This window comes from Engystomops pustulosus, chromosome 3, assembly GCF_040894005.1.
Source record: "Engystomops pustulosus chromosome 3, aEngPut4.maternal, whole genome shotgun sequence".
NCBI lineage: Eukaryota > Metazoa > Chordata > Amphibia > Anura > Leptodactylidae > Engystomops > Engystomops pustulosus.
The window spans coordinates 185,736,213-185,763,102 of record NC_092413.1 but is presented as its reverse complement, the minus strand read 5'-3'; the positions used below and the strand labels follow the sequence as shown (position 1 = coordinate 185,763,102).

The window sequence follows — 26,890 nt, the reverse complement described above, 5'->3', positions numbered from 1 at the left end:
AGCAGGAGGAGCTGAGCAGATCCTATACCGTGTTATATCTGCAGGCAGTATGTTATAGAGCAGGAGGAGCTGAGCAGATTCTATACAGTGTTATATCTGCAGGCAGCATGTTATAGAGCAGGAGGAGCTGAGCAGATCCTATACAGTGTTATATCTGCAGGCAGCATGTTATAGAGCAGGAGGAGCTGAGCAGATCCTATACAGTGTTATATCTGCAGGCACCATGTTATAGAGCAGGAGGAACTGAGCAAATTGTATATAATATAGTGCCCTATCTAGTGTGCCCATATAGTGCCCAGATAGTGCCCTATCTGCAGGCCATATTTTATGTAGCATGAGGAACTAAGTAGATTGTACATAGTGTCCTATGTGCAGACGGCATATTATAGAGCAGGAGGAGCTAATCAGATTGTACATGGTGTTTTATCTGCCACCCGCATTGTATGGAGCAGGAGGATCTGAGCACATTATTCATGGTGTCCTATCAGCAGGTAGTATGTTATAGAACAGGAGGAGCTTAGTACATTGTAAGTAGTGTCCTATGTGCAGGCAGAGGCAGTATATTACAGAGTAGGAGGAGCTGAGCAGTTTTTTTCTGGTCTCTGCTTTCAGTGATCTATGTGGCTTTGCATACATTTTTACATTCCCATTTAAATTAATGGGATCTACATGTAGTACTTTCACCTGTCTTAAAGTAAACTTGTTTTCCGTATGTACTGTGCCTTCTCTCTGAAGCAGAGTAGATCATAATGAATTGTAACATCCTGGGGCACATTTACTACGGCCCTTGCACCAGTTGGACTTTGCACTTTCTTTTAGGTTCAAATTGCTTGCACAGGTATATAAGAAGTGTCTGCACCACATTTGTGTCGCATGTGACCCTAAGCATCATGCAAATTAGGGATTTAACATGCAAAGTCCGACAGAATTGTGTCACACACCAGGTGCACCAAAAAAAACTGACGCCAGAAATCCTAAATCTGGCGCCCCCTGCACTATACACAGGCAAACTGCATTTAGAGCAGTTTGCACTGTTCTTAGTAAATGTGCCCCATTGTATGTCAAATTAAGCCACCAGCACAGCTCAGCACCTCCAAGCCCTATAAAAACTGAGCAGAGCCCCCAATACACTATAACCATCATAAAGCAATGCTAGACATAGCATTTTGATGACAAAATTGATGGCACTTTTACGCTTCCTTGTGTATTTACCAATATTTTTTTGTTTTTAAAGTGATCTTCATTTAATTTTCAACTGTCCTGTATGTATATCCATATATCAGGCCAAATGGAAATTGTTTAGGTTCCCCCATCATGGACCAGACGGGAGACTGAGGTTGTGATATGACAACCCCTTTAACTGCACATCACCTTTGACTGGAGGTGAACCTACTACACTGCTAGTTCACATATGCCTGCTCATGTTCTTGAATGGCTTCTGCTTTACTTCATCTCTATTTGACATCCTATGAATGTAGAATTATTGTCTCAGCTTTGTACCATATTATCTTTATGAAGATTAAAAATATTGGTCTACCACCATTGGTAGTCACTTCTGTTACATAGTTAATATGGTTGAAAAAAGACACAGGTCCATCAAGGTCAACCAAGAAAGGGAAGGGATTGGATGAAGCGATTTAGGAAAAAAAATTCTATTTAACATAACGGTCAATGTTATTTAAGTGTAAAAAGGCATCTAGACCCTTATTGCAGCTCTCTGCTGTCCCTGCTGTGACCAGCGCCTGAGCTCGGCTATTCCACAGATTCACAGTAAAGAAACCTTGTGTCCTCTGGTGATCAAACCTTATTTCTTCCAGACGCAGACAGTGCCCCCTTGTCTTTTGATTTGATTTAACCTGGACCGACTTTCCACCATGTTTTTAGTATGGACCATTCATATATTCATATAAATTAATCTCTTAGTTGTCTCTTTTCGAGACTAAAGAAATCTGGTTGTTTTAATCTTTCCTCATATCTGAGACCCTCCATACCCCTTATCATTTGTGTGGCTCTTCGTTGTCCCCTCTCCAGCTCCCGGGCATCCTTTTTTGGACTGAGGCCCGGAACTGGACAGCATATTCCAGGTGAGGCCGAACCAATGCCTTGAATATTACATCCCAAGAATCCAGACCTCTTTTGGTACGTGACAAGATCTTGCTGGCTTTAGAAGCAGCTGGTTGAAATTGTTTCCTTTCTTTCCCAGCAATGTAAAACTTGATTTTACCTTTCCCATAGAGATAACATCTGAATATTACTAAACTCGACATTCATTATTGGGCACCTTGTTGGAATTGAGCAACCTCAATTCTCATGATAAGAATTTTTGAGTTTTACTGGAGCCTGGGTAGCTGTACTAACCTTTTCCAATATTGCACAGTTCTTGATAATGTGGATGTATCTTTGATTCTATGACACAAGAGGTGAAATTGCAACAATTATTGTGAATAATTTAGAAAACAATTAGTGTACATTAGGTCAAGAGGCCAACCATGGCTGCCCCCCAAAAATGGTTATATGACCATTGAACCTAAGTTCTTCCATTCCATGGTAGCATAAATATTCAGAAGTTTTGATTTATTTAATTTTCCTAAAATATATACATCATCTTATCACTCCCCTTACATCATCTTACAGATCTCCATTTCTAGTATAATTCTTGTGACTTGAGGTCAGTCCTATCATTGTCCTTGGGCCTTGAGGTAACCCATTTACTAAACTAGGCAATGTTGCATGTAGTGGTGTACCATTTTTATTTTCCCAATAAAAGGATACCATTTTGGAAATATTTTGAATCAGCACCATTTCTAATACGGCCATTTTACACTGCTTGGGGTGCGCCAACAACCTACCCTAGGTTCAGTAACGCTACTACACACCATGGAGGTGTGACCCTTCTTTTCTCTTTGTAGTTGTCCCATTTGCATCCTTCCTATTCCTAACCCTTTCAACCCCTGTACTGTTGGGTGCCCCTTATGTAAACCAGCCCTGTTAATGCTGGGGTTTTGTTCTGCTTGTCAGTGCCTATTTTTAACTCTTTAGTTGTTTTCCCCTTTTCTTTTTCTTATGTTTTTTTTATTGTTTCTTCACCCTTCTTTCTTATTTGATGATATACAGTATGTATCTTTTTTTTTATCATGGGGACTGTTTCCTTCCTTTGTTGTTCTGAGAAGTTTCTAGACACGCTTACTTGTACTACCTACGACCTGTTCTGACGTTGCTTGACGTAATTTGTTTACTGATACCTCATAGCTGCTGTGACAGTATGTGTGTATATATATATATATATATATATATATATATATTGATTCATACTGGTCTTGTTTGTTACTGTATGTCACAATAAAAGAACGGAAGAACAGAGGCCGAGGTAAATTTCCTAAAAATAAAACCTTGCAGTTACAACCTTGGACTCGGCTCAGACATTTGTTTTCATTACTGAATCATCCCAACAAAAACATACAATATTTTTGGAAGATTGTGCATTACAAAGGCCGTGGCAGGAGCTCCCCCGCATGTCTAATTCATGCATAGACGTCTTAGAAGTGTAGCAACCTCCTGTGTGTTTGTATGAGATTGTTCAACACATTTCATTTTCCCAAGAGCTTTTTTTCCCTGAAATTGCTTTGTGATTTTTTCCCATTTACATAATTAATAATATTATTATCAGAGCATTGAGGCTTGTTAAATTTACTTATTTTAGCTTAAGTAACAATACAGAAAAAATTAGTGAACCTTTTGGAATCATCTGCATCTCTGTATTGATCTGTAATAATATGTGTTCTCTTTGTAATATTAGTCCCAAGTGTAATTAAACACAAGCTTAAAATTCTAATAACTCAGACACAAACAGTTGTATTGTTCATGTCTATGTAGAGAACACTGAGTGCTGGGATAAGTAAATGCACTACTATGTTAAAGAAACTTCTATGTTTGTGATATTTATGACTTATCTATATTGATTCAGTTCCCAGGGTCAGCCAATAAACAGAAAATGGAGCTATGTTTTCTGCTCTCTGTTTTGATTCTAGTGTTTTTCCCATCTAGATTATTTAGAAAATGCAAGTTCCACCTCTGGGTCTCGTACCTTTCCCAGAAATGGGGGCCTGTTGACCCTTCTCTGGCAATTGTGTTGGCCAAAGAGTGTGAAACACATGAGTGGCCACTCTCCAATCACCTCTATGGGAGCACCGAGTGTGTACTCACCTATTTTCGTCCATTCCATAGAGTTGATTGGAGAGTGGCCACTCATGTGCTTCTCACTCTTAGGCCAACCCAGTTGCCAACAGGCCCCCATTTCTGGGATAGGTATGAGACTATCCCCTTTAATTGTTGTATCCCCCACCTGATCTGATACTGGTAACCTATCCTATGAATAGGTCATCAATATCACAAACCTCTTGAACCCTGTTTAATATTTATCCAAAAGGTTTTTCATTTAAGGAGAGGAGATTAGATGTGGTTACTGATAAATATGTTCTTATCGGGGATGATTAGGTCATGTGGACCAGGCCTGGAGGTAGACAACTTTCATAAGAGCGGATATAGAAATAGAGGGGGAGATTTCGATTTTTCGGCGCCAGTTTTCAGTGCAAGAAATTGCGATGAAAATAGAGGATATGCCATGTGGACGCGGAGGCAGGTGTAGGGGGCAGGCACGGGGTGGTTTAAGCAAAACTATGCCAGTTTTGCCCGGTGGTTTTATAGGAGAATAAAAGTTCAGCACCACAGAATCTCAAGCTGAAGGGACACTGGGTGGAGCAACAAAACAATTAACCAAAACACACAAATCAAACAACTTAAAGGTATGTCAAGAAAGGAAAAGATGGGGCAGATTTATCAAGCTGTCTGAAAGTCAGAATATTTCTAGTTGCCCATGGCAACCAATCACAGCTCACCTTTAAAATATTCATGAGCACAGGTAAAATGAAAGCTGAGCTATGATTGGTTGCCATGGGCAGCTAGTAATATTCTGACTTTCAGACAGCTTGATAAATCTGCCCCAATGTGTTTAGAAATGAGAGTTTTTTGTTGAAAAATTTGTTTTCAAATTGAAACAAAAAGGTATTTTGAACTTTTAGGCCCATTTTTAGAGCCGAGTGCCCCATTTCTGACGGACTTTGGATGTTCTATTCAGTGCAAACTGCTTGCACATGTATTCAAAGGGGTTTTCCCACAAACACAAGTTAGGTCCTATCCACAGGAGAGGGTCTGACTTGCTGATTGGTGGGGGTCTCAGTGATGAGAGCCCCACAGATCCCGAAAATTAGGGGTTCGATGGGGTCGCACGTACCTCCTTCAGACCCTTCGGCGCTCCGTCAGACTAATGGAGCAGATGGGCGCACATGACCGTTCTGCTCCATTAATCTCTATGGAGCTGCCGGAAATTGTTGAGCGCCACGCTCACCTATCTCCGTCAGCTCCGCAGAGATTTATGGAGCTGAACGGTCATGCGCGGCCGTCTGCTCCATTAGTCTGACGGAGGAACGAAGGGTCCGATCACTGAGACCCCCACCAATCAGCAAGTCAGGCCCTATCCTGTGGATAAGCCCTAACTTGTGTTCTTGGGAAGACCCATGGCTGCCATGAAACCGCTGCCTGATTAGTGGACATAGGGAGTTCTATATAACTGCTCAATTAGCTCCATTGTTATTGGGGAGTTACTGTATCTCCCCTCCTAGTTGTTGGGGGCATGTGCAGAACCTACAATGCCCTAACATCAGTTCATGACTACATGACATTAAATCACATAATCTCCCATGCCTTAGAAACACTTATCCATGTAGAAATTAAAGAGAAGTTGTGGTTGCTTGCATTTTTGTTCATTACGGTCAAGAACAGATGTTATGCAGCTAAAAGTCAGCAAAAAGATAATTGTGTCGAACAAAGCAATATATTATAATAATAAAACGTACATAAAAATTCTGAGGTTAATTTAATAATTTGACATAGATAAAATGAAGCACTTGGTCATTCCGTTCTAAATTTCTCCTTAATACCTCATTGGGAAAAATCAAAAATTGTTGTTACATAAACAGTAATGTAGTGACATATAGAATAATATAAACAGGGTATAGTAATATACAGACGGTCCCTGACGTAAAGGACACCGACAGTATCACCTAAATAAGACAAAGCAGCTGCACATATGAAAGAATCTCCCTAGTCCTCTTCCAGTTATGTCTCTGTGAAAATCCTAGCTTTATCGAAACATAGCAAAAAGCTGTGCCATACTGTGGCACATAGCGGTCCGATAGACGGACCTATCTTCCAGCGGTCTGACGTATTCATGAGGGGGACAATCCAGGCACTCCCTTCTCTTCTGCCCATGCCAGGCTTGATGCTGCAGTCACCGCCCCCTCAGACGGCCTAGGAGGGCTCCCTCATGAGTACTCCTGACCACTGGAAGATAGGTCAGTTGATCGGACTGCTACGTGCCACAGTACGGCACATCTTTTTGGTATGTTCTGACAAAACTTGGATTTTCACAATTACATAACTGGAAGAAGGCAAGGAGGATTTGTTTCATTAGTAAGTGCAGCTAGTACATTTTATTTAGCTGGCAGGTGTCCTTTAAAGACACCCAACTTACAGACGACCCCTAGTTACAGACGGCCTTCTCTGCCCACTGTGACCTCTGGTGAAGCTCTCTGGATGTTACTTTAGTCCCAGACTGCAATGATCAGATGTAAGTTGTCTGTAATGAAGCTTTGTTGATAATCCTTGTTCCCATGACATCACAAAACTTTGAAGATCCAATTGTCACAGGGACAAAAAAAAATATTGAAAGTAGTTACAATTATAAACATACCGGTTTTGTCTTACAAATAAATTCAACTTAAAGGAAACCTACCACTTTAAAATGCCACTTATAACCCACAAATACCTTGCACCAGCTCACGGTGAGCTGATGCCGGAGCATATCTTCACTATTTGCAGAAACCGCTGTAGTCCGTGCAAAACTGTTTTATTCTTTATATTCCAACCCCCCTTCGGCGCACCACAATATGTGCTTTGTGTACCATGCGCGCGACCATGCAAAACGGGCCAGGATAAAAATTTGAAGTTGCACATTCGCGAGTATGCCCGAGAGCTTTGTGACATCACCGGCAAATAGTGAAGATATGCTTCGGCATCAGCTCAGCTTGAGGTATTTGAGACTTATAACTACGATTTTAAAGTGGTAGGTTTCCTTTAAGAGCAAAGCTAGAGGGACGCGTGGAGGTGGCGTATTGGCAGTAAAAAATCTCCCCCAAAGAACCTATCTTGTACATCACCCCTGAGTGTCTGTATAAAATTCCCCCATTGTGTGCAAATTTACCTTAAAAAATGATGCAGAAATTGCTGAATATTTTTACATTTCTTCCGGCAACTTTTGAAGAGTTCTATGCACGCCTGCATAGGAAGTAAGGGAGAGCCGCGCACACGGTCGCACGCTTGGTGTGCCGAAGCAGCTTCGGCTATAAAGTTTAAAAAAGTTCCTCAGGTTCCCGCTAGCCTAGCATAAACTTTATTGCCCTAATATGTTAATTTAATTAAGCGGCTACCGGGGCGTGGAGTAGCCGGACACGAGGCTACACGGCGCGGCTACTCCACGCCCCAGTAGCTGCTTTCCCCCGCCTACCCTGTGATCTTCGGCGCAGCTCCTGGCAGCTGCGCGCCCTCGTCCGAGAAGCCGGAGTTCTGCGCATGCGCAGTAACTCCGGCCAAGATGCGCGATCTCGGGAACGAGGCCGGAGTTACTGCGCATGCGCAGAACTCCGGCTTCTCGGACGAGGGCGTGCAGCTGCCAGGAGCTGCGCGCCGAAGATCACAGGGTAGGCGGGGGAAAGCAGCTACTGGGGCGTGGAGTAGCCGCGCCGTGTAGCCTCGTGTCCGGCTACTCCACGCCCCGGTAGCCGCTTAATTAAATTAACATATTAGGGCAATAAAGTTTATGCTAGGCTAGCGGGGGCGTGAGGATTAGCTCTAAAAAGGGCTATCCTCACGTCCCATACATCCACCTACCACCCGATCTACCTTTATAGGTAGATTCGTGGTGGTAGGTTCCCTTTAAGGGGGAGTTGGGAGGGCAGGGTCTTTCATGTTTTGATGTTTATTAAACTGGACAAAATGTAATAAAAATAAAAACCTGTTTAAAAAATATGGAGAGGAAGTCCCCAGGTTATGAATATGATATGTTCTGTAGGTTTGTTGCTTTGTTCACTTTCTTGACCAAACTCAGCTATTCCTGGCAGTTCTTTAGATAGAAGCATCAGCATGCATGACCGAACTGCCGTTTTCATGACACAGAGGGGGGGGGGTTTCAACCTTGGAACCCCATGGATCGTTAAGGTATTCCTTTTCCTTTAGATAGGTCATAATATGTTGTGACTGGACAATTTGGATATTGCCTGTATTTGTCCTCTAATTTATTCTAGCCTAGAACACTAATCATAGACTGTATCTAATAACCGAGGTCCCAGCATCGAGAAACCCTGTAATCATCTTAATTTTGTGGATCACCTCTAACATATGCAAATTTTTTAAAGAGCCGATACAGGGCCGGCTCCAGGTTTTAGTGGGCCCTTGGGCGACAGAGCCCTAGTGGGCCCTCCAGTAGTCACACTGCCCCCCCCATCCCCGTGTACACATTCCTCCCCTCCCCCTGTATACACACTGCCCCTCCTACTCCTGTATACACACTGCACCCCTTCTGTATACACACTGCCCCCCCCCTCCTGTATACACACTGCCCCCTGTATACACACTGCCCCCCTCCTCCTGTATACACACTGCCCCCCTCCTGTATACACACAGCCCCCCTCCTCCTGTATACACACTGCCCCCTCCTCCTGTATACACACTGCCCCCCTCCTCCTGTATACACACTTCCCCCCTCCTGTATACACACTGCCCCCCCTCCTCCTGTATACACACTGCCTCCCCTCCTGTATACACACTGACCCCCTCCTGTATACACACTGAACCCCTCCCTGGCCCCTGTCATGTCTCCCCATCACCTGATGCAGCTCTCTCCGTGTTGTTACTGCTTTCCCCGGCATGTCATGTGACCATGACATCATCAAAGGTCCTTCAGCCTTCAGCCTCTGGGGAAAGCAGTGAGTGAAAATGCTCTCATCGCGATCTGTGTCTGGAGGACACAGATCGCGATGAGAGAGCAAAGGAATCTCCCGGGCATCGGGGCAGATGTCCTGCTGACCCGGGGAGATCCGTGGGTCCGGGTGGGCCCCTCCAGTACCCCGGGGCCCCGGCACTTGCCCGGGTTAGCCGGGTGCTGGCGCCGGGCCTGAGCCGATACTATGGGGCTCATTTACTAAGGGTGTGCGGACTGCACTATTGTCGGAATATCCAACGATTTCCAACGTGCACTGCATTTAGAAGGGCTTTCACGTGACACAAATTGGGGGGGGGGGGGGCGGGCCGTTGGACGATCCGACGGATTCGGACAACGCGCAGGATTTAACATGTCAAATTGTGTCATTTGACATGTTAAATCCTGCGCGTTGTCCGAATCCGTCGGATCGTCCAACGGCCCGCCCCCCCCCCCCCCAATTTGTGTCACGTGAAAGCCCTTCTAAATGCAGTGCACGTTGGAAATCGTTGGATATTCCGACAATAGCCCTGCATTTAGAAGGGCTTTCACGTGACACAAATTGGGGGGGGGGGGGGCGGGCCGTTGGACGATCCGACGGATTCGGACAACGCGCAGGATTTAACATGTCAAATTGTGTCGCAAGACATGCACTCACATCGGGAAGAAGATGGTGAACTCCGGCGGACCTCAGCGGGAAAACGACATATGCAGGATATCGGGCGCACGATCTTGGTGAATCGCGATGGACTTCATCCTCGTCAGACAATCCGGATCGGGGATCACGACAGAACCGGGCGCTATAGATCACAAACTTGGTATGTACCACGGGAAGCTAGCCAGTGTCTGCCACATTTACAGAAAGCAGTAGCCCTCTGCTATGTCCAGAAGAAGCTTTATGCTTATGATCCTGATCCTGGAAAGATGTCTCTTGGCTATGGATGTAAAACAATTAAGGATGGACGTAGCTGGAGACAAGGTTAATGCAATCAGAGGATCTCGCTGGTGTCATCATCGGTGCATGCTCCTAATTGATGGTCACTCACCTTTGCCTCGCCATGTTTGCTGGGACTCTCCAGTGTCTCTATGAGCAGATGTTGCTTCCCAGCGGGTAATGGAAGGTTTGGTTGTAGAAACATGTAGCCAGTTTCTAATTTCATCCAGTGGACCGCTTTTTATGATAGACCTGCCAAGAATTTTCCTGTGTAAGTGAGAAACTGCTGACAGCCCTCTGAAGAGCTCATTGTTGTAGGGGTGAGGTTTCAGAATCCATAATCATTACAAGATGTTGGAGGGAAGAAGGCCAAGTCGCCGAGAACGGAGCCGCTCAGCCATTCCGATTTGTTCCACAAATAGACTAATTATTGTAAAAGGTAACAATTAGTCATCCCTTTAAACAGTTAATCAGAGGTTACATGTTACAAGACAAAGTCTGCAGGGCGGCCATATTGTGCCAGTCAGCTGGGAGTGACTGACTCAGCAGAAATTAGATATGGAATATTAGCCCGGAGTAATAAAACTACACCTCATTCTTATTACAACAAGTTATTCTTTATTATTTTCTTTCCTAATATTCAATTGTATTCTAAAAGGGATTTTCCATTCCCAAAAATAAAAAAAAGTTTAAAAAGAAAGTGCTCACCCTAAAGGATTCGGCCACTTATGCTAAACTTTAACAAGGTACAAGTACAAGACCCTAATAGGGTTATCCATATTATGGGCAGTCCCCGGGTTACGTACACAATCTTTAGGTTTGTTCTTAAGTTGAATTTGTATGTAAGTTGGGACTGTATATTTTATAATAGTAGCTACAGACATTTTTTTTTTTTCACAGTGACAATTCAATTTTCAAAAAATGATTATCAATAAAGGTTCATTACAGAAACTTTACAGCTGATCATTGCAGCCTGAGACTATAGTAAAACATCCAGAGACTTCACTTGAGGTCACAGCGGGCAGAAAGGCCCGTCTGTAACTAGGGGTCATCTGTAAGTCGGGTGTCCTTAAGTAGGGGACCGCCTGTATATTTATCTCTTTTTAGGAAATATACCCTCAAAATCAAGCTTGATAAACCAGGAACACTTACTTTTAATCCTCTTATATATTTTATCCATTGCCTCCTCCCTTTTAGAATCAACTTTTTAAATTATGCTAATAAGTTATAGGGGCTTTGGGTGGCTTTACCAGAGCCCCTGAGTGCTGCAGTTTTGCAGTTGTTACACTGTCACACGCTCCTCCATATTCCCTTAGTAATTCCTCCTCCAATTTGCCTGATATAATCTTACTGCAGCAGAGGAAGTTTCAGCACACAGTGGCAGGGGGAAGTGCACATCGCACAGTGTAATGGCCTGTGAAACTGTAGCATGGAGGGGCTTTGGCTCATTGGCATAATAAGATTGATTTTTGATGGAAAGAGGTCATGGGTAACAAATATAAGAATATTACTGCAGCCACGGTGCCTGGATCTATGAGTAAGTGTTCCTGGTTTATCATGATGGATTTTGATGATAAATTTCCTTGAAAGTTTGCCATCCTGTGACATCCCTTGTCCTACTGGTTTCCGGTGCAGGGAGGGGGTCTTGAATTCATTACTGTATGAACGCTTCTTCTGTTATAGCCAAGCCAATAGATGTGTAGGTGTGTAGATGTCCTTGGCACATCCCTCCAACCACTGATATCGGGGTGGTTTTGACCCCGGAAGCGTGCATACAGTAATGGCTACACAACCACCTCCATCCGCCCCAAAGCCAGCAGTACACAGGAAGTCCACGGCACTGCTTCCCAGGGCTCACATGTAACGGCAAACGGTAGCATGGTAAGTATAATATAAGTGGCCCAACCCATTTTACCTAATAAACTTTAATATAGTTGGCCAACCTCTTTAATACCTAGTTGGCCAACCCCTCCTGTGCTATCTCTATCCAGCCCATCCCATCAGACTCCATTGGAGGCTCCAAACCCAGAAGCCATAGACTACAGGGTGTATCTTTTGAAAGAAGGTTTTGGCTAATTAAAAGTTAAAGGAGAGAAGGAGCCAATCGGGAGGAAAGAAGAAGGGGAGTAGGAGGACTGCTGCTTCTGGGATAAGGACTATGGCAACGACATGCCTATACACGTGTAAGATAAGGCCTAAAATATTTTTTGGCTCTCATGTCCCCACCATTATATTTCAATACTTCAATATTAAACAAGTTTCCCTGCACTGTGATAGTGAAGCTTTTGTGTAACTAATACAGGTAACACATCGAACTTGAGAAGAGATAACATTGATGGGGGTCTATGGACCACCTTGAACTCCTTTAGTGTTCCTTTGAGATATCTACAGACCATAATGTGGAGGCCACTGATTTTACTGACTCCTGGGATCAATCCCAAACATGAAGTCTAAATTTTTAACAGATTTTAGTAAAAAGGAAATTGATAAATGAAGAATCTGCCAAGTATTTCTGTTGTCTTTTACAGCTATAGTATTATGTTCCTTTTTGTTTTATAGCTGCATTTCTCCTTACTTTTCCATGGCTTTCCACAAGCCATATGATTTTTATTTTTCTGTTTACAGAGACATATGAGGGCTTGTTATCAGTGGGAGAAATTGGGCTTGATAGTTTCATCATTTTATATTTTGTTGAGTGAACAGGGAAATTAAAAAAAAAATTGTAATATGTAAACGGCCAAAATAACACAGTTGCGGCATTTTCCTACGGGTTTTGCTTTTACATATTTTCACACCTAGCATGTATATGTGTTCTAGGGAATTTTTACATTTAAAAATAAATTTCAAAATTGTTTGATCTTAATTGTTATTTTACCATTGTTTTAATCCCTCTAAGGTACTTTACCACTAGGCGATCTGACCAGTTATACAATATACTGCAATACAACATTTTGAATATACTGGCTCTGTATTACAGTATGTCTATGACAGATTGTGAAACAGAATGCCTTATGACAGCTTTGGGAGACTTTAACAGGCTCCCAGCTGTCATGACAACTAATTGGTGCCCTTTGATGACATCAGGGGGGAGCCCATTGACATTTAAACATAGCGGTGCCCAACAGCAGAGCTGTTTAGACTGTGGCACCTAGCAGGTCAAATGCCATGATCAGTGCCAGCACCAATTGTGGCTGTTACTGGCAGCCAGTGGCAAATTAAGTGTCCCATAGGCCCCGAGCTCTTCACACAACTAAGGTCCAAACTAACATGTGCCCAGATGTTAGTTCTACTCTATATCCTTAATCTTGTACTGTTCATAAAAGTAATTTAATCCTCAGGTCCCAATGGTAGGCCTTCATATAGGGTTCAGGTTTGGGCGGGTGTGGGCCCCTCAGAGCCAGAAGGTCCAAACTAACATGTGCCCAGATGTTAGTTCTACTCTATATCCTTAATCTTGTACTGTTCGTAAAAGTAATTTAATCCTCAGGTCCCAATGGTAGGCCTTCATATAGGGTTCGGGTTTGGGCGGGTGTGGGCCCCTCAGAGCCAGAAGGTCCCGGGAGACCGTCAATACTGCCTATATGAAGATCCTATAATGAATAGGAGGTGGATTTGGTTGAATAAATTTTCAAGCAGGAAAATCAATGTTTTAATTTTATTTTATATCAAAGCAAGTACATGATAAGAGATTCTCAATGTCCTCATAGTGGGGTAAAGTTGTTCCTTTAAATTGGAAATGGTAATAGTAGTCACTGAGAAAGCATTTAATCAGACTCATCTGGAAAACATTCCATTAGTTCCTATGGATTTGTCTCCGTGTGATAGGTTTGGAGTTTAGATTTCCTCATGTATGGTATTTTTACTGGAATGGACCCCCTACTCTCACATTGCACGCTCTCTATGGGCCGCAGCCTGTGTTGACTTTATGTAATATTTGTAAACTACACCCCAGGGGGATATTTTCTTTGCTAGGTCACCACCTGTTTTGAGATTGAGCCAGTAATAACCAAATTATATTCGAATACCCATAATGAGGTGCGGTACAGTTTTACGATACAATCTCATATCAGTCCTACGATCCTACAGTGAAATAATTAGACTTGGGTATTGTAGATCCCTACACATTCAGGAATTGCAATAACTTGATCTTGTTATCTCACATCGAGAACTTCGCTCAGCTGAATCTAGAGAATTATGAAATGGTTGACCTGGCTGAGAATGGAAAACATACTTGAGCCCATCATTTTTAAATTATGAGCAAAGACAGAGCTGTCGCACATGGCTGGAGATATACTGATGGCATGAAGTGAATGCTGAATAGGAGGATTCAGAACACAGTCATTGCCGCCCGCATATTGCAATACCAGATGCCGCATTGCTTACTAATATTAACCACACTTCAGGAACAAATATCCATCTAGATTCATGTTTTCCGCATCCTTCCACAATTCAATCTAAGACGGACCAAAAGCCATGCTCAGAGGAAAGTGATTCTTTCTCCAATTACTTGGCTCCTCAAGTTTTCCCTGAATAATATAATGAAATATTGTGAAATCTGATTTCTGTCTTGTTAGCAAGATGGAAAGAAGATCACTTAGATGTCAGATTAACAGAATAGAGGGAGTGGGAGTATAAATCCACAGCATCTAGGTTTTCACATACGTTAACAGTGGCACCTAGAAAAAGTTTTATTTAAATGTAAGGTATGCTTTAATAGGAATGTATCCTAAAATCACAAAGTTTTAACCAGATTTATATATTATGTATATTGTTTTGATGATTTTTTTCTATGTCACTATCTGTGTCAACTCCCTGTAGTAGACTGATACTTGCTAATTTTGTAGGGGCTTAAATACCATCATAACATCACTACTGACAATAGATGATGTCACAGCTTATCTCCTCCCGTTACTGTACAATGACCTCTATATAGATAACACTGACCCATCATTACATCACTACTGACAATAGATGATGTCACAGCTTATCTCCTCCCGTTACTGTACAATGACCTCTATATAGATAACACTGACCCATCATTACATCACTATTGACAATAGATGATGTCACAGCTTATCTCCTCCCCTCCCTGTACAATAACCTCTATATAGATAACAATGACCCATCATTGCATCACTACTGACAATAGATGATGTCACAGCTTATCTCCTCCCCCTCCCTGTACAATGACCTCTATATAGATAACACTGACCCATCATTGCATCACTACTGACAATAGATGATGTCACAGCTTATCTCCCCCCCCCTCCCTGTATAATGACCTCTATATAGATAACACTGACCCATCATTACATCACTACTGACAAGATATGATGTCACAGCTTATCTCCTCCCCCTCCCTGTACAATGACCTCTATATAGATAACACTGACCCATCATTACATCACTACTGACAATAGATGATGTCACAGCTTATCTCCTCCCCTCCCTGTACAATGATCTCTATATAGATAACACTGACCCATCATTACATCACTACTGACAATAGATCATGTCACAGCTTATCTCCTCCCCCTCCCTGTACACTGACCTCTATATAGATAACACTGACCCATCATTACATCACTACTGACAATAGATGATGTCACAATTTATCTACACCTCTTTTCATAGACCTCAATGATTTGACTCTAGACTATTTCTGTCTATAACCATGACAAGTAGACCTTGACCTGTCTATGACAAAATGGCAGCCCCCATAAAAATGAGCATATGATTAAACAGAAAAAATATATATAATCATAGAATAAAAACAGTGTTAAAATTAAAAAGTCAAAAGAGTCAAAATTAAAATTTGTGATAAATTCCCTTTAAGCCAAACGGTAGTATTTGCTGACTTATACGATGAAGATGGTCTAAGGGCAAAAAATGAGAATTGATTCTGTTAAATGAATTAATTTGTATTCTTTTTTTATGTCCCACATTTTAGTGGGAAATTCCCCTAGAGATCTGCTTATAAAATAAGGGGATTGTGAAATGTTTTTGACAATGGAAACCGTTTAATAAGATTATCCTTAATTGAATTAATGCTAATATGTTTACTATGAAAGAAACAGAAGACATCAGTTACAGAAAGGGCCTGTTCTATAATCCGGGTGACCTTATCCTGGAAAGGGGGAATATCGGCATTCCTTGAAAATGTCAATGTGTTTTCGGTCTCTTTGATACTGAAGGTCATTTACTGACTTTGGAATGTTTGGTTATTCAATAGCAATAATTTTGCATAAATTCACCTAATGATTTCCAACTCCAGATGGGATAACATGAATTTTATTAAAAAGATTAGATTAGGAGGAGACCTTTGGGACCCCATAGGCAGCAGGGCCCAGGTGCACACAGTATCTAACATCTGCATACGCCTATAACCCAGCTAATACCAGAAATCCCCAGCCACCACATTGCGATAGTCATACTGCTTGTAGATCTTACACTCATTTAGGGGGGATGTATCAAAGCTTGTACGCCGGTTTTCTTGTGTACAATCCTTAAAATAGTCGCAATTCCTGGTGCACGAACAGATATTGCAGTTATTTTACCCCTTTTACACTCTCCACTCTTAGTGGCCATGAAGGGTGCCATGGTGGGCCAGCATTTTCTCACACCACACCTATACTATAGCAATGACATTCGCTGGTTATAACACAATTCTACACCAGGCGTAAAATTGGCATAGAATTGCCCGACCGAACACCAGCCAATGTATATATATCGGTAGATCGGAGCCTATATCTGGAGGGACTGATTTTAACATCAATTGATATCCACCCCCATTATGTGTATATAGACCAGATTCCGTCTTACTGCTGGTCTCATGGTGTAGAGTGATGAAGTGGTGATAACATGGTGTCCACATACATGTCATCAGTGGTGGTCCTGATAGGGAAAACCCAGTGACCTATAGTTGATAAAATACATTATTTTATATAAAATAATAACAATGCAAGAAACTAATTTTTTTATAATGCAATAATTTAACTGAATAAGAGACGTTATGATTTTGCATCCGGCCCATACATCCCCCTCTACCAGAGCTACTACCCTAGGAGGAAATTGTAACATGAGGATTATGATTGTCAGACTGTATAACAAGAAAATAATTTAGTGCTGTAAGAACTGACACCACATGACATGGTGTATCCTCAACTTCCAAAATTTCATAGCTGTTTCAGGGCATAGAGCCAGCACGCCATATACATGTATTCTCTGTTTGGCAACGACAGTAAAGGATCTTCTGCCGGAATCCCATAAGTGCTCATCAGGGAGATGTTGTTGCCAGCCGTTATTAATTGTGATACTTCTCATCATCGCTGATTTAATCATTCATGTCTGCATTCTACTCATGGATTCTTAAAACATCTGATCTGTAATTCGGATGTTGTATATTGTGGAGATGTTTCTCTAAGGTCAGCAGACGGGGAGTGTGTCTGACAGACCAATATACATCATTGTCTTACCTCATTCATTTAGAGGGCAAAGACATGAATGCGGATGTTGTAGCCGTGTTCATTCAGATTTATTTTGACCGGAGATTAAACCTTCTTTTCTGGTTTTGGAAGAGTCGCCGAGACACGGACTTGGCAGTTGGATCATCCAAACAGGCCAGTGGTCCGATAACTAGCAGTCAGGTCTACTAAGGTTAGGCTTATGCGATTTTGATTTTCTCATAATGTTAAGGAATGGACCATTAACCTGGTTAAATAACAAGGACAAACCGAGATTAGTGAAACCAGTGAGATAAATCTAAAAGGAGACATGACATATTTTTCTCTGGGGGTTGGTCTTTTGAAAGAATTTTCCATAATAGATTTTGTGGTCTTTTGGATGTAACTTCAAGAGTGGTCACCATCTTGGCAAACCCATGGAGAACCAGAACAATGACTCACCATACACATAGAAATGTATGGAGACCATTTTATAACAAAATTCCTTCAGTGCCCACAGTCTCCTTTAAAAATATATGTGGTAAAATGACTCAATCTGATGAGACAACCAGTTAACATTATTAGACACATGACATGAACTAGATATGCAACAGGTATGAAAAAAAACTCAGATGACACTATTCTGTAGTGCAATCTCTAGCAACAATTAAGTTATGTCTACAACGTGGCTTTGGCCTAGACAAGTATTCTTCATCCATAGGCCATAGTGTCATTGGATGATGTCTCCCATATTGCCCTGACTTATTTTAAGTGTGTATGACAGCTTGGTGGAACATCTTTTTGTATGTTGTGTTCTTCTCTCACCACTTCATTTTTAAACTTGCCTGATGAATGGACCTGTGTGAAAGTTTGGAAAGAAAATTTTTTCGGAGTTGCCAGGTATCATTCCTTAATCACTTTCATTTTTTTAATACAAATTCAGATTACGGGTGTATAAGGACACAAAACCAATAGGTATACAACTCGTCCAATTATTGGACAACACAGACATCTAAAAACAGATGCTCCAGAATTGTTATTTTTTGGGAATACAAACATAAACTAAACAAATATATCATTATATAGAATATGACTGATAAACTGATAGTGTATAACTTTTGCTTGTGGCTTTCTCTTACAGAGACATTCACCTATTTGATTGACACGGCCACTAACAACACACTTTCCTTGTTTGACACCAAGTACCGTTCGATGTCTCAAGATGCCCACGAATCGGTGAAGGAACTTTTTACTGACCTCTCACTTAATATTATGGGAGCTGACATGCCCTTGGAAGATGCATTCTCTCGATTTTGGGATTCTCTCTTCCCTCTTGTCTACAACCACCTTATTAACCCAGGGATAATGTCATTGTCGGGGGAGTACTTGGACTGTCTACGTTTGACACGACAGGATATGAATCCTTTCGGCAACTATTCCAGTGAAATGCTCACACATTTGTCCGAATCTTTGTGGGCCAGTCGAATGATGAAACAAGCATTAAGCATGGCTGAACAAGTTATCAACAGTACTGAGCATGCAGGCCTGACCCGGGAGTGCACACATGCATTGGTGAAGATGCAGTTCTGTCCTCACTGCCAGGGATTAACTCTTATCCGGCCTTGTGTTGGCTACTGTCTCAATGTTATGAGAGGGTGTTTGGCCAGCTTAGCAAGTCTAGATCGTCCCTGGAGAGAATTCATTCATCTGGTGGAGCAACTTGCTGATCAGATGTCAGGATCACATGACCTGGAACAATCTCTATTAGGAATAGGGGATGTGGTTGATAAATCCATTCGCTATGCTGAGTCACAAGGCCCCTACCTCTCAAGGATGGTAAGTCTGGAGCATTTAACTGTACTCATGACAGCCTTATTAATTTGAAGTTATCTAAATATTTTTCATAACTTAGAATGTTATTGCTACATACAAAGAATAGATTGTTTCATATTTGGGGCACTGAGAAGCACATTTGAGGACTTGATTTTTGTTGGATAGGTTCATAATTTATTAATAAGTATAGGTGTAAAGGTGTAAAATGTAATTTTATTCTCTGTGGCTGGGTTTTAGCTTTTGATTTTACAGGTGTCAACCACCAGCTAACAGGTCTCAGCATGTGGGTATGCTATATATACCCATGCCAACCTTATGATTCACAGTTGCTGTAGAGCTCAAAATTTCAGCAATATGGCCTTCCGTTAACCATTTGTTCCCATTGATTCCCATTCATCTTCCATTAGGCATCCGTTATTTAAAAAGGCAAAAATAGAGATGCAGCTGGTGTCATTTCTGCTGTTAAAAATGTAGACATCCCTCCATGCTACTCACTCATCAGGGGATGATAATCCAAATAGTGAAGGGAAAATCTCATCCTGGTTGCTAAACACATACACTCAGAACCAGTATAGATTTTTACCCAAATAAGTAGCTTTTGAAGTCATTACATCAACATGAAAAAAGTAAAGAATAAACTATCCTGGATAGTTGCTTTAATGAATTCTCTGCAACATATAATACAGGTCTTATTCTTGTGGACGTTCTTAAAGGGCTTCTCTGGTTCTTTGATATTGATTTTTATATCCTACAAATCTAATGGATTCCTTACCCTAATAATAACTTTTGTAGTGAGATCCAAAACATTGGTGGAGATTTATCAACCACCGTTGCTGTAGGGATCAAAATTTCAGCAATATGGCCTTCCGTTAACCATTTGTTCCCATTGATTCCCATTCATCTTCCATCTTCCACCACAATTCAGGTGGTTTTGCGGCAAAAAAAACTGTCTAAAATGCCTTGCACCGACAGTTATCAAGGCCTTAAGACCTTTTTTTGGCACTTTTCCGACTTGTCCGATTAAGGGGTGTGGTCTTCGAGAAAATTGGTGTGGCGTGGCTTGCAGGAAATCGTCTGTGCGCCCAAAATTCTGGTGCACAGTTTAGACCAACTAAATGTAGGTCTAAAGTAGGAACCGGCAGTCTTATACTGCATCAGAATTCATCATCACAGTAATAAATCTGGCGCAGTAAAAGACTATTGTTTTCCAGCTAGAAACTGGCAGAACCTGAGCCACATTGTTAAATCCCCCATATTATGTCAAAACTGAAAACGGGTCCATTTCTTATAAATAAACTAAACCTTGAGATGTTATTCAGTATTGTTATGTATTTAAGAGTTTTTATGGTCAACTAACCATTTCTTGAAAGATCTTTAATATTCGGGAGCTTGTCTCTCCTCGGTGATGTGGATTCTGAGTTAACAAGCTTTACCATAGCCATTTTGGCATAAAGCGCTTGGCTGTTCCAGCAACAAGAGCACAAAGGGTAGAATAATATTTGCTTTTATGAAAAGTCTTTATTCAGCGCATAGAAATATCTCTGTGACACCCGTCATACACTGTCTGTTAGAACAAATTCATCTCCCATAGTACATTGAAGAGTCAAGCTGACCTCAGCAAGCGTGAAAGCTTCTCTGAAGGCTGAGCTGGCCTGTTGGTGCCAATACTTCACTCATTTCCCAAATCTTGAAGCGCCTGCTGGTTTCTGTCCTGAATCGTTTTATTATTCTGCTTACTGAGATTGTTGGAGTCTGAGGGGCAGGCTGGGCACCCTCACCCCTGAGGTTACAGATATGGCCACTTATCTGTATTTATAAAGAAGTGTAGTAATTCTCCAGTACAGTCTGTTCGTCTTGCACAGTGTCCTGGAGCTGGATTATTACATTCTTACGTAAGCTTCAGTCTACGGAAGATACATGTCTCCAAGATTACCGGCCCCTGATAACTTTATCAGCAGGGCACTAGTTTTGATGTAAAACAAGGTTGCGAGTAATAGACGGTGTAGTATCTGCAGAGTTATCCTCACTTCTTTCTGATGCAACGTAAAAATATGCTGAAAAGACCTCCAGGGGGCATACATATTACAAAATAAGGTACTGTTTGTGGGATTGGGGGAGAGCTATTGTGGTGACAGTATAACACCCTAATGGGGTCACCCATATTATACCCTGATGAAGTTTGCGATTTGCTGCAGGGCACCAATTGTTGCCACATGATATATAGGCACATATGTAATATCTGCAATCCTCCATATGCCTCCAGCACAAACCCACAGACATGTTCCACTATATGAAGGTGAAGCATCGCTTATATTTTATGATGATGATGATATATACACACAAGAATTATACGAGTTCCTTTTAGGGAGTGTTTTGTTCTTCTATATTTCCCATTGCAGTGAGGGATCTGATTTCTGAGGTTTTTGCAGGTGCTACTTTGATGTTACCACTGGGACTCATGACTGGGGTTCCCATAATTTTGAAACTGAAAACCATAAGACTCAAGTGATTCACAAAATATGCATTTGACTACAGTTGAACGACATTAACAGAGATCTTACATTTTATACCAAAGAACTTGGCACTTTCAGAACACCCTTTATAGTTTGCTCTCGATCTACTACTCGCTCTTTTATGTTCAGTTTTAACTAAAATGATAATAATTTGGACACCAAATGGACACCAATGATAAATATTAAAAGTCCCTTGAAATCAATGCACATTTTGAAGGATCTGCTAGACTTTAGTTAATCAGAGAGCAGATTGAAAGAAAATTGGATTTGACTGTACTGAATCAATCTGCTCATCTCTATTTGGAAAGTACAGAAAGTTTCACACGTAGCGTCTTCATTTACCATTTTAAGAAACTGATTAGATAATCTGCTCACTAGTATTTTTATGTGGCTACAATCCCTTTTCCATACCTATTATACCCACTTAAGGTCTAGTTGGGATTTATGATGGAGCAAGCTGTCATAAAAGTACTTTGATTTCATGTTATTGGATATTTTAACTTAAACCTCTTTGTAATTTTACTGTTAAAGGTCTAATAAAAATCGCCAGCCTGAGAAGAACAGCTTTAATCTATTTTTGAATGTCCTGGAGAGATGTAAGAGTTAGAAAATACAGCACGGCGGGAATGTAAAAGAACAAAGGCTAAAGCTACGTTCATATCTTTGTCATAGGCTCCAACATGGGCTCCACAAAAAGTTTTAAATTCTATATTTTGGGGGTAAAATTGGAGTATATGTAGTGCTTTTTTCATATCAAGACTGTGGATACGTTCGAAAACCTCAATGACCTGAGCTGCAATAACTCAGATATGGAGATATCTGCTCCCTGCTACTTCAGCTGTCAGTTTGTTTTGGGTCCAAAACTTAGACCCTTGACCAAAACAACCTGATATACAGGGTGGGCCATTTATACGGATACACCTAAATAAAATGGGAACAGTGTAGGATATCAAATTCCTGTTTGTGGCACATTAGTATATGGGAGGGGGGAACTTTTCAAGATAAGTGTTGAGCGTGGTGGCCATTTTGGATACAACAAATTTTTTTTTTTCAATTGGAAGCATAAAATTCCACAAGAAAAACAATGGTTTGGTGCTTGGTTTTAACGTAACTGTATTCTTTCATGAGTTATTTACAGGTTTATGACCACTTATAAAATGTGTTCAAAGTGCTGCACATTGTGTTGGATTGTCAATGCAACCCTCTTCTCCCACTCTTGACCCACTGATAGCAACATTGCAGAAGAAATGCTAGCACAGGCTTCCAGTATATGTTGTTTCAGATGCTGCACATCTCATATCTTCACAGCATAGATGACCCTTCAGACGAACCTTGGTGGCAATTCAACTGCCCCACGATGACCATTCCACTTTCTAGGGAACCGTTCATGTAGGAAGGCTTGAACCTTTGAGGTCATCTGAAGGCAATGTCTATGCTGGGAAGATATGAGATGTGCAGAATTTGAATTGCATACTGGAAGCTTGTGCTAGCATTTCTTCTGTAGTTTTGCTATCAGTATGTCAACAGTGGGAGAAGAGGGTTGCATTGACAATCCAACACAATGGGGATCATTTTCCGATTTGCGCTGATTGTACCTGAATTGCCCCGGGATTTTGGCGCACGCGATCGGATTGTGGCGCATCCGCCCCGGCATGCACGCGATGGAAATCGGGGGGCGTGGCCGAACGAAAACCCGACGGATTCGGAAAAACCGCCGCATTTAAAAAAAAAATTGTGTCGCGAAAATTTCACTCACCTTCATCCAGGATAGGTCGGTGTATTTCGAGGCATTCCAGCGGACTTCAGCGCAGCAGCGCCACCTGGTGGACGGCGGAGGAACTACCATCATAAATCCCGTCCGGACCCAAATCCAGCGCAGAGAACACGCCGCTGGATCGCAAATGGGCCGGGTAAGTAAATCTGCCCCAATGTGCAGCACTTTATAAGTGGTCATAAACCTGGAAATAACTTATAAAAGAATATGTTAAAACCAAGCACCAAACCATTGTTTTTTTTGTGTAAAATTCTCAATAAGTTTGATGTGTTACATAACCATCTTCCCATTGGGAAAAAAGTTGGATCCAAAATGGCCACCATGGCCAACATCCATCTTGAAAAGTTTCCCCCCTCCCATATACTAATGTGTCACAAACAGGAAGTTGATATCACCAACCATTCCCATTTTATTTAGGTGTATCCATATCAATGGCCCACCCTGTAGATGAAAGAAGGTTGGCCGTAACAAATGATAATAGGGTAAATAGGTGTGTTCCCTACAACTATACAGAGTTTAGTAGAAATTTGGCCATCAATTTGACAATACACTTTTATCAAGATAATATCAATCTTATTTTAGGACTGTTCCTTAATGTAAAGAGGCCTTTTCTCATGGACTGGTGACTATTGAATAAAAATCCTTAACCATTGCCAATTTTTTTCTGTAGAGGTAGTAGTCACTTTAAAGAAATGATCATTTTTTCACGAAGGAACAATCATTTTGATAACAATTAAAATAGATGTGAAATAAATTCACCATCACCAAGGATGGAGAATAACACAAGATATGTCTAAAAGTCAATACAAATGTTGATGATGTCCAGTAGTAAAGAGTAAATTGTTCTTATCTGATGCGGTGGCATTTTGTGTATCTCATTATATCTCGGTTTGTTTCCTTAAAGGTAGAAAAGGTGTGTGGTGAACTACAAGAAAGTCCTCTCAAGCAACTGTCTGAGGAGAAGACCATGAAAGAAGAGGTGATGGAACAACCTCCGATCTCTAAACTCCACTCTCTAGGACATCTGAGAAGGTATTCGAGGGGTCATCCGAAAAATAAGACAATGTTCTTGTCAGTATTTGTCTTGATCATTCTTGTTCATTGCATTGTATGTTACTTCTGCATCGCTATTCTTGAACAATCTCATGAATGATTCTCTCAAACTTTTGATTCTGCTGTGCATGATCTTCGAATCTTCTTCCATCTCCGAATGCTTTTGCTACTGCATGTAGGGTGAGATAAAATACACCTTTTCATTTGATTAACTTTTTCCTTTGTTTCTTCTGCTCTTTGTCTGATACACTCCTTCCCTTCTATTGGGTGGTGCTCTTTATTCCACCTTGAACTCTCCAGATCTCTGCCTCTGAAGGCTTCGAAGAAAGACAGGCCAAGCAGTTTGAAAAGAAGCGCTCGGTAAGACATTCCCCGTAGGTTGGCTGCTCGCTTGCAATCTTTCCATCTCCCTTTGGTGCTGTTGGTTGCGCCTCTTGGAATGTTTGTGCTCCTCAGCCTCCTGCTGGACAATAACATTATGTTTGGCTGCTCCTTGTCTCAGTGTAGCCTGGCTGATCCATCTGTGTGGTATTAACATGTAAAATACATTCATCTCCAGTAGACAGGTACATATTTTCTTCTAGAACGGAGTGAAAATTAGTTTTAGGCGGTAGTGTGTATAGTTTCACATTACAGTACCTTACAGTGGTTATTTTGTATGAGTGTATCGACCAGTGTGCCAACATAAAAGTAATTTGTGACATTATTATACCATGCATCAGCAGTTCATTCATTTTGGTGAAGGAAGCATTGTTCAATGAACTTCCTCAGGAAAACATTCCTGGTCCCACCCTTTTGTCTGTGGCTGGGTTCATGTTTGGGTTAGGATTTTTGCGTTTCTTTTTAGTTTTTGGAACGTGAAAAATTAAAATAATGAGAATGTTGGATCTGTCAGATGAAGGTCACCAACTGCAACTGAGAAAGCCAATAATTGACTGTAATGGAGTCTGTTGGTCCACTATAAGTTGTATTTTCAAAAGAACTGGACACATTAGAGGTCATTTCTCTACGTTTACTCTACATCCAAAATATGGTTTTAGGAATTAAAATTTTAGATTAAAATAAGTGAACCAGGACAATCTTATTTTCTTAGTTTGTACTGGGTTGTGAATTGAGGGGGTATTCTCATCTGGGCATTCACATTCTGTTTCATTAATCTACCATAAATAAACATTTCTTCAATTAGATATTATTTTTATAAAAATGTACCTGTGTGAAGATAATTTCTCATAAATGTAGTCATATGGTCACTTAGAAATAAGACTGTGTCCTTGGATACGACCACCTCTGCTGGGCTGATTGAACAAAGAAACAAAAGGTTTTTGTATGTGAAATGTCGGGGAGTTACTGCATGTCCCACAATGATTGCTGAAGCCCGGTGGTCAGGCAGGGCTCAATAGCGCATGTCTGGCCACCGCTGCCAGAGTGTGCGGTGGTCGTATCCGAGGAATACAGTGTTGCTACAGCATTCTCAAGGTATGTTTGGTTCACAATGCATAAAAACAAATGGTAGATTTCCTTTAAGCAATAGCGATGGTCAGCATTCCAAAATTTTATAAAAATGTGGCTTTAGCTTTATTTCCAAAAATAGGTAGATAACAGCAAGTAAAATTCAAGGCTATTGCAACATCCCCCACCAGGGCCTAGCCTTCTCTTCGGGCCTGGAGGCAGCCAGGGCCCAGAATACCGGAGTGGCTGGCGGTTGCGGCCTAGGGCATGCTAGTGTCACGGTGCTTGGTATGGGGATCGGAGGGCTGTCCTACAGCCTGGCAGGTCTCCAGCAGGGTGGTGTTGGCAAGAAATGATATGGAGGGAGAGGCTGTGGTGCTGGTTCTCCCTGGGGCAGCCCTTAGAGTCTGTAGTATGTGTCCCTGGTAGATGGATGGGAGCCCTTGGTGGTGATACAGCCGTAGCAGGGACCAGACAGAGGCAATGTTGTGCACAAAAGTAACTTACAGTTCTTTATTCAACCAACGGTAACAACACGCCAAACGATTCGGTACAAGTGCAGTACTGGAGTGATCTTGGAGAAGGAACCTCAGGAGTTGTCTCACCAGCCTGGATGCAGGGGCAGGCTGGGATGTAGCTGTGTCCAATCCTGGAAGCTGCAGCTTTGTCCTGTGACGGTTCAGTGTTAGCCCTGAAGGTGGACTAACACTCTGTAGCTCTCTGTGGTTGCTGAGGCCTAAGAGGCCTAGGTGCAGAGCATCTGCTCAGAGCTCCTCCTGTGTTGAGAGCTCGGCCTGAAGA

General features: G+C 41.6%; 1 protein-coding gene across 3 annotated transcripts in view; it reads left to right on the top strand.

The window, feature by feature from the left end:
* LOC140122445 (glypican-5-like) overlaps positions 1 to 26,890 on the top strand; it is a 165,811-nt gene that overhangs the window by 21,246 nt on the left and 117,675 nt on the right. For 2 of the 3 annotated variants that reach the window (XM_072143316.1, XM_072143317.1), the window contains exons 3-5: positions 18,609 to 19,303; positions 24,492 to 24,619; positions 24,941 to 25,000. In XM_072143316.1, the coding sequence (XP_071999417.1) occupies positions 18,609 to 19,303; positions 24,492 to 24,619; positions 24,941 to 25,000 (883 nt within the window). The remainder of the gene's footprint in view (positions 1 to 18,608; positions 19,304 to 24,491; positions 24,620 to 24,940; positions 25,001 to 26,890) is intronic. The other variant, XM_072143318.1, reaches the window with a different exon arrangement.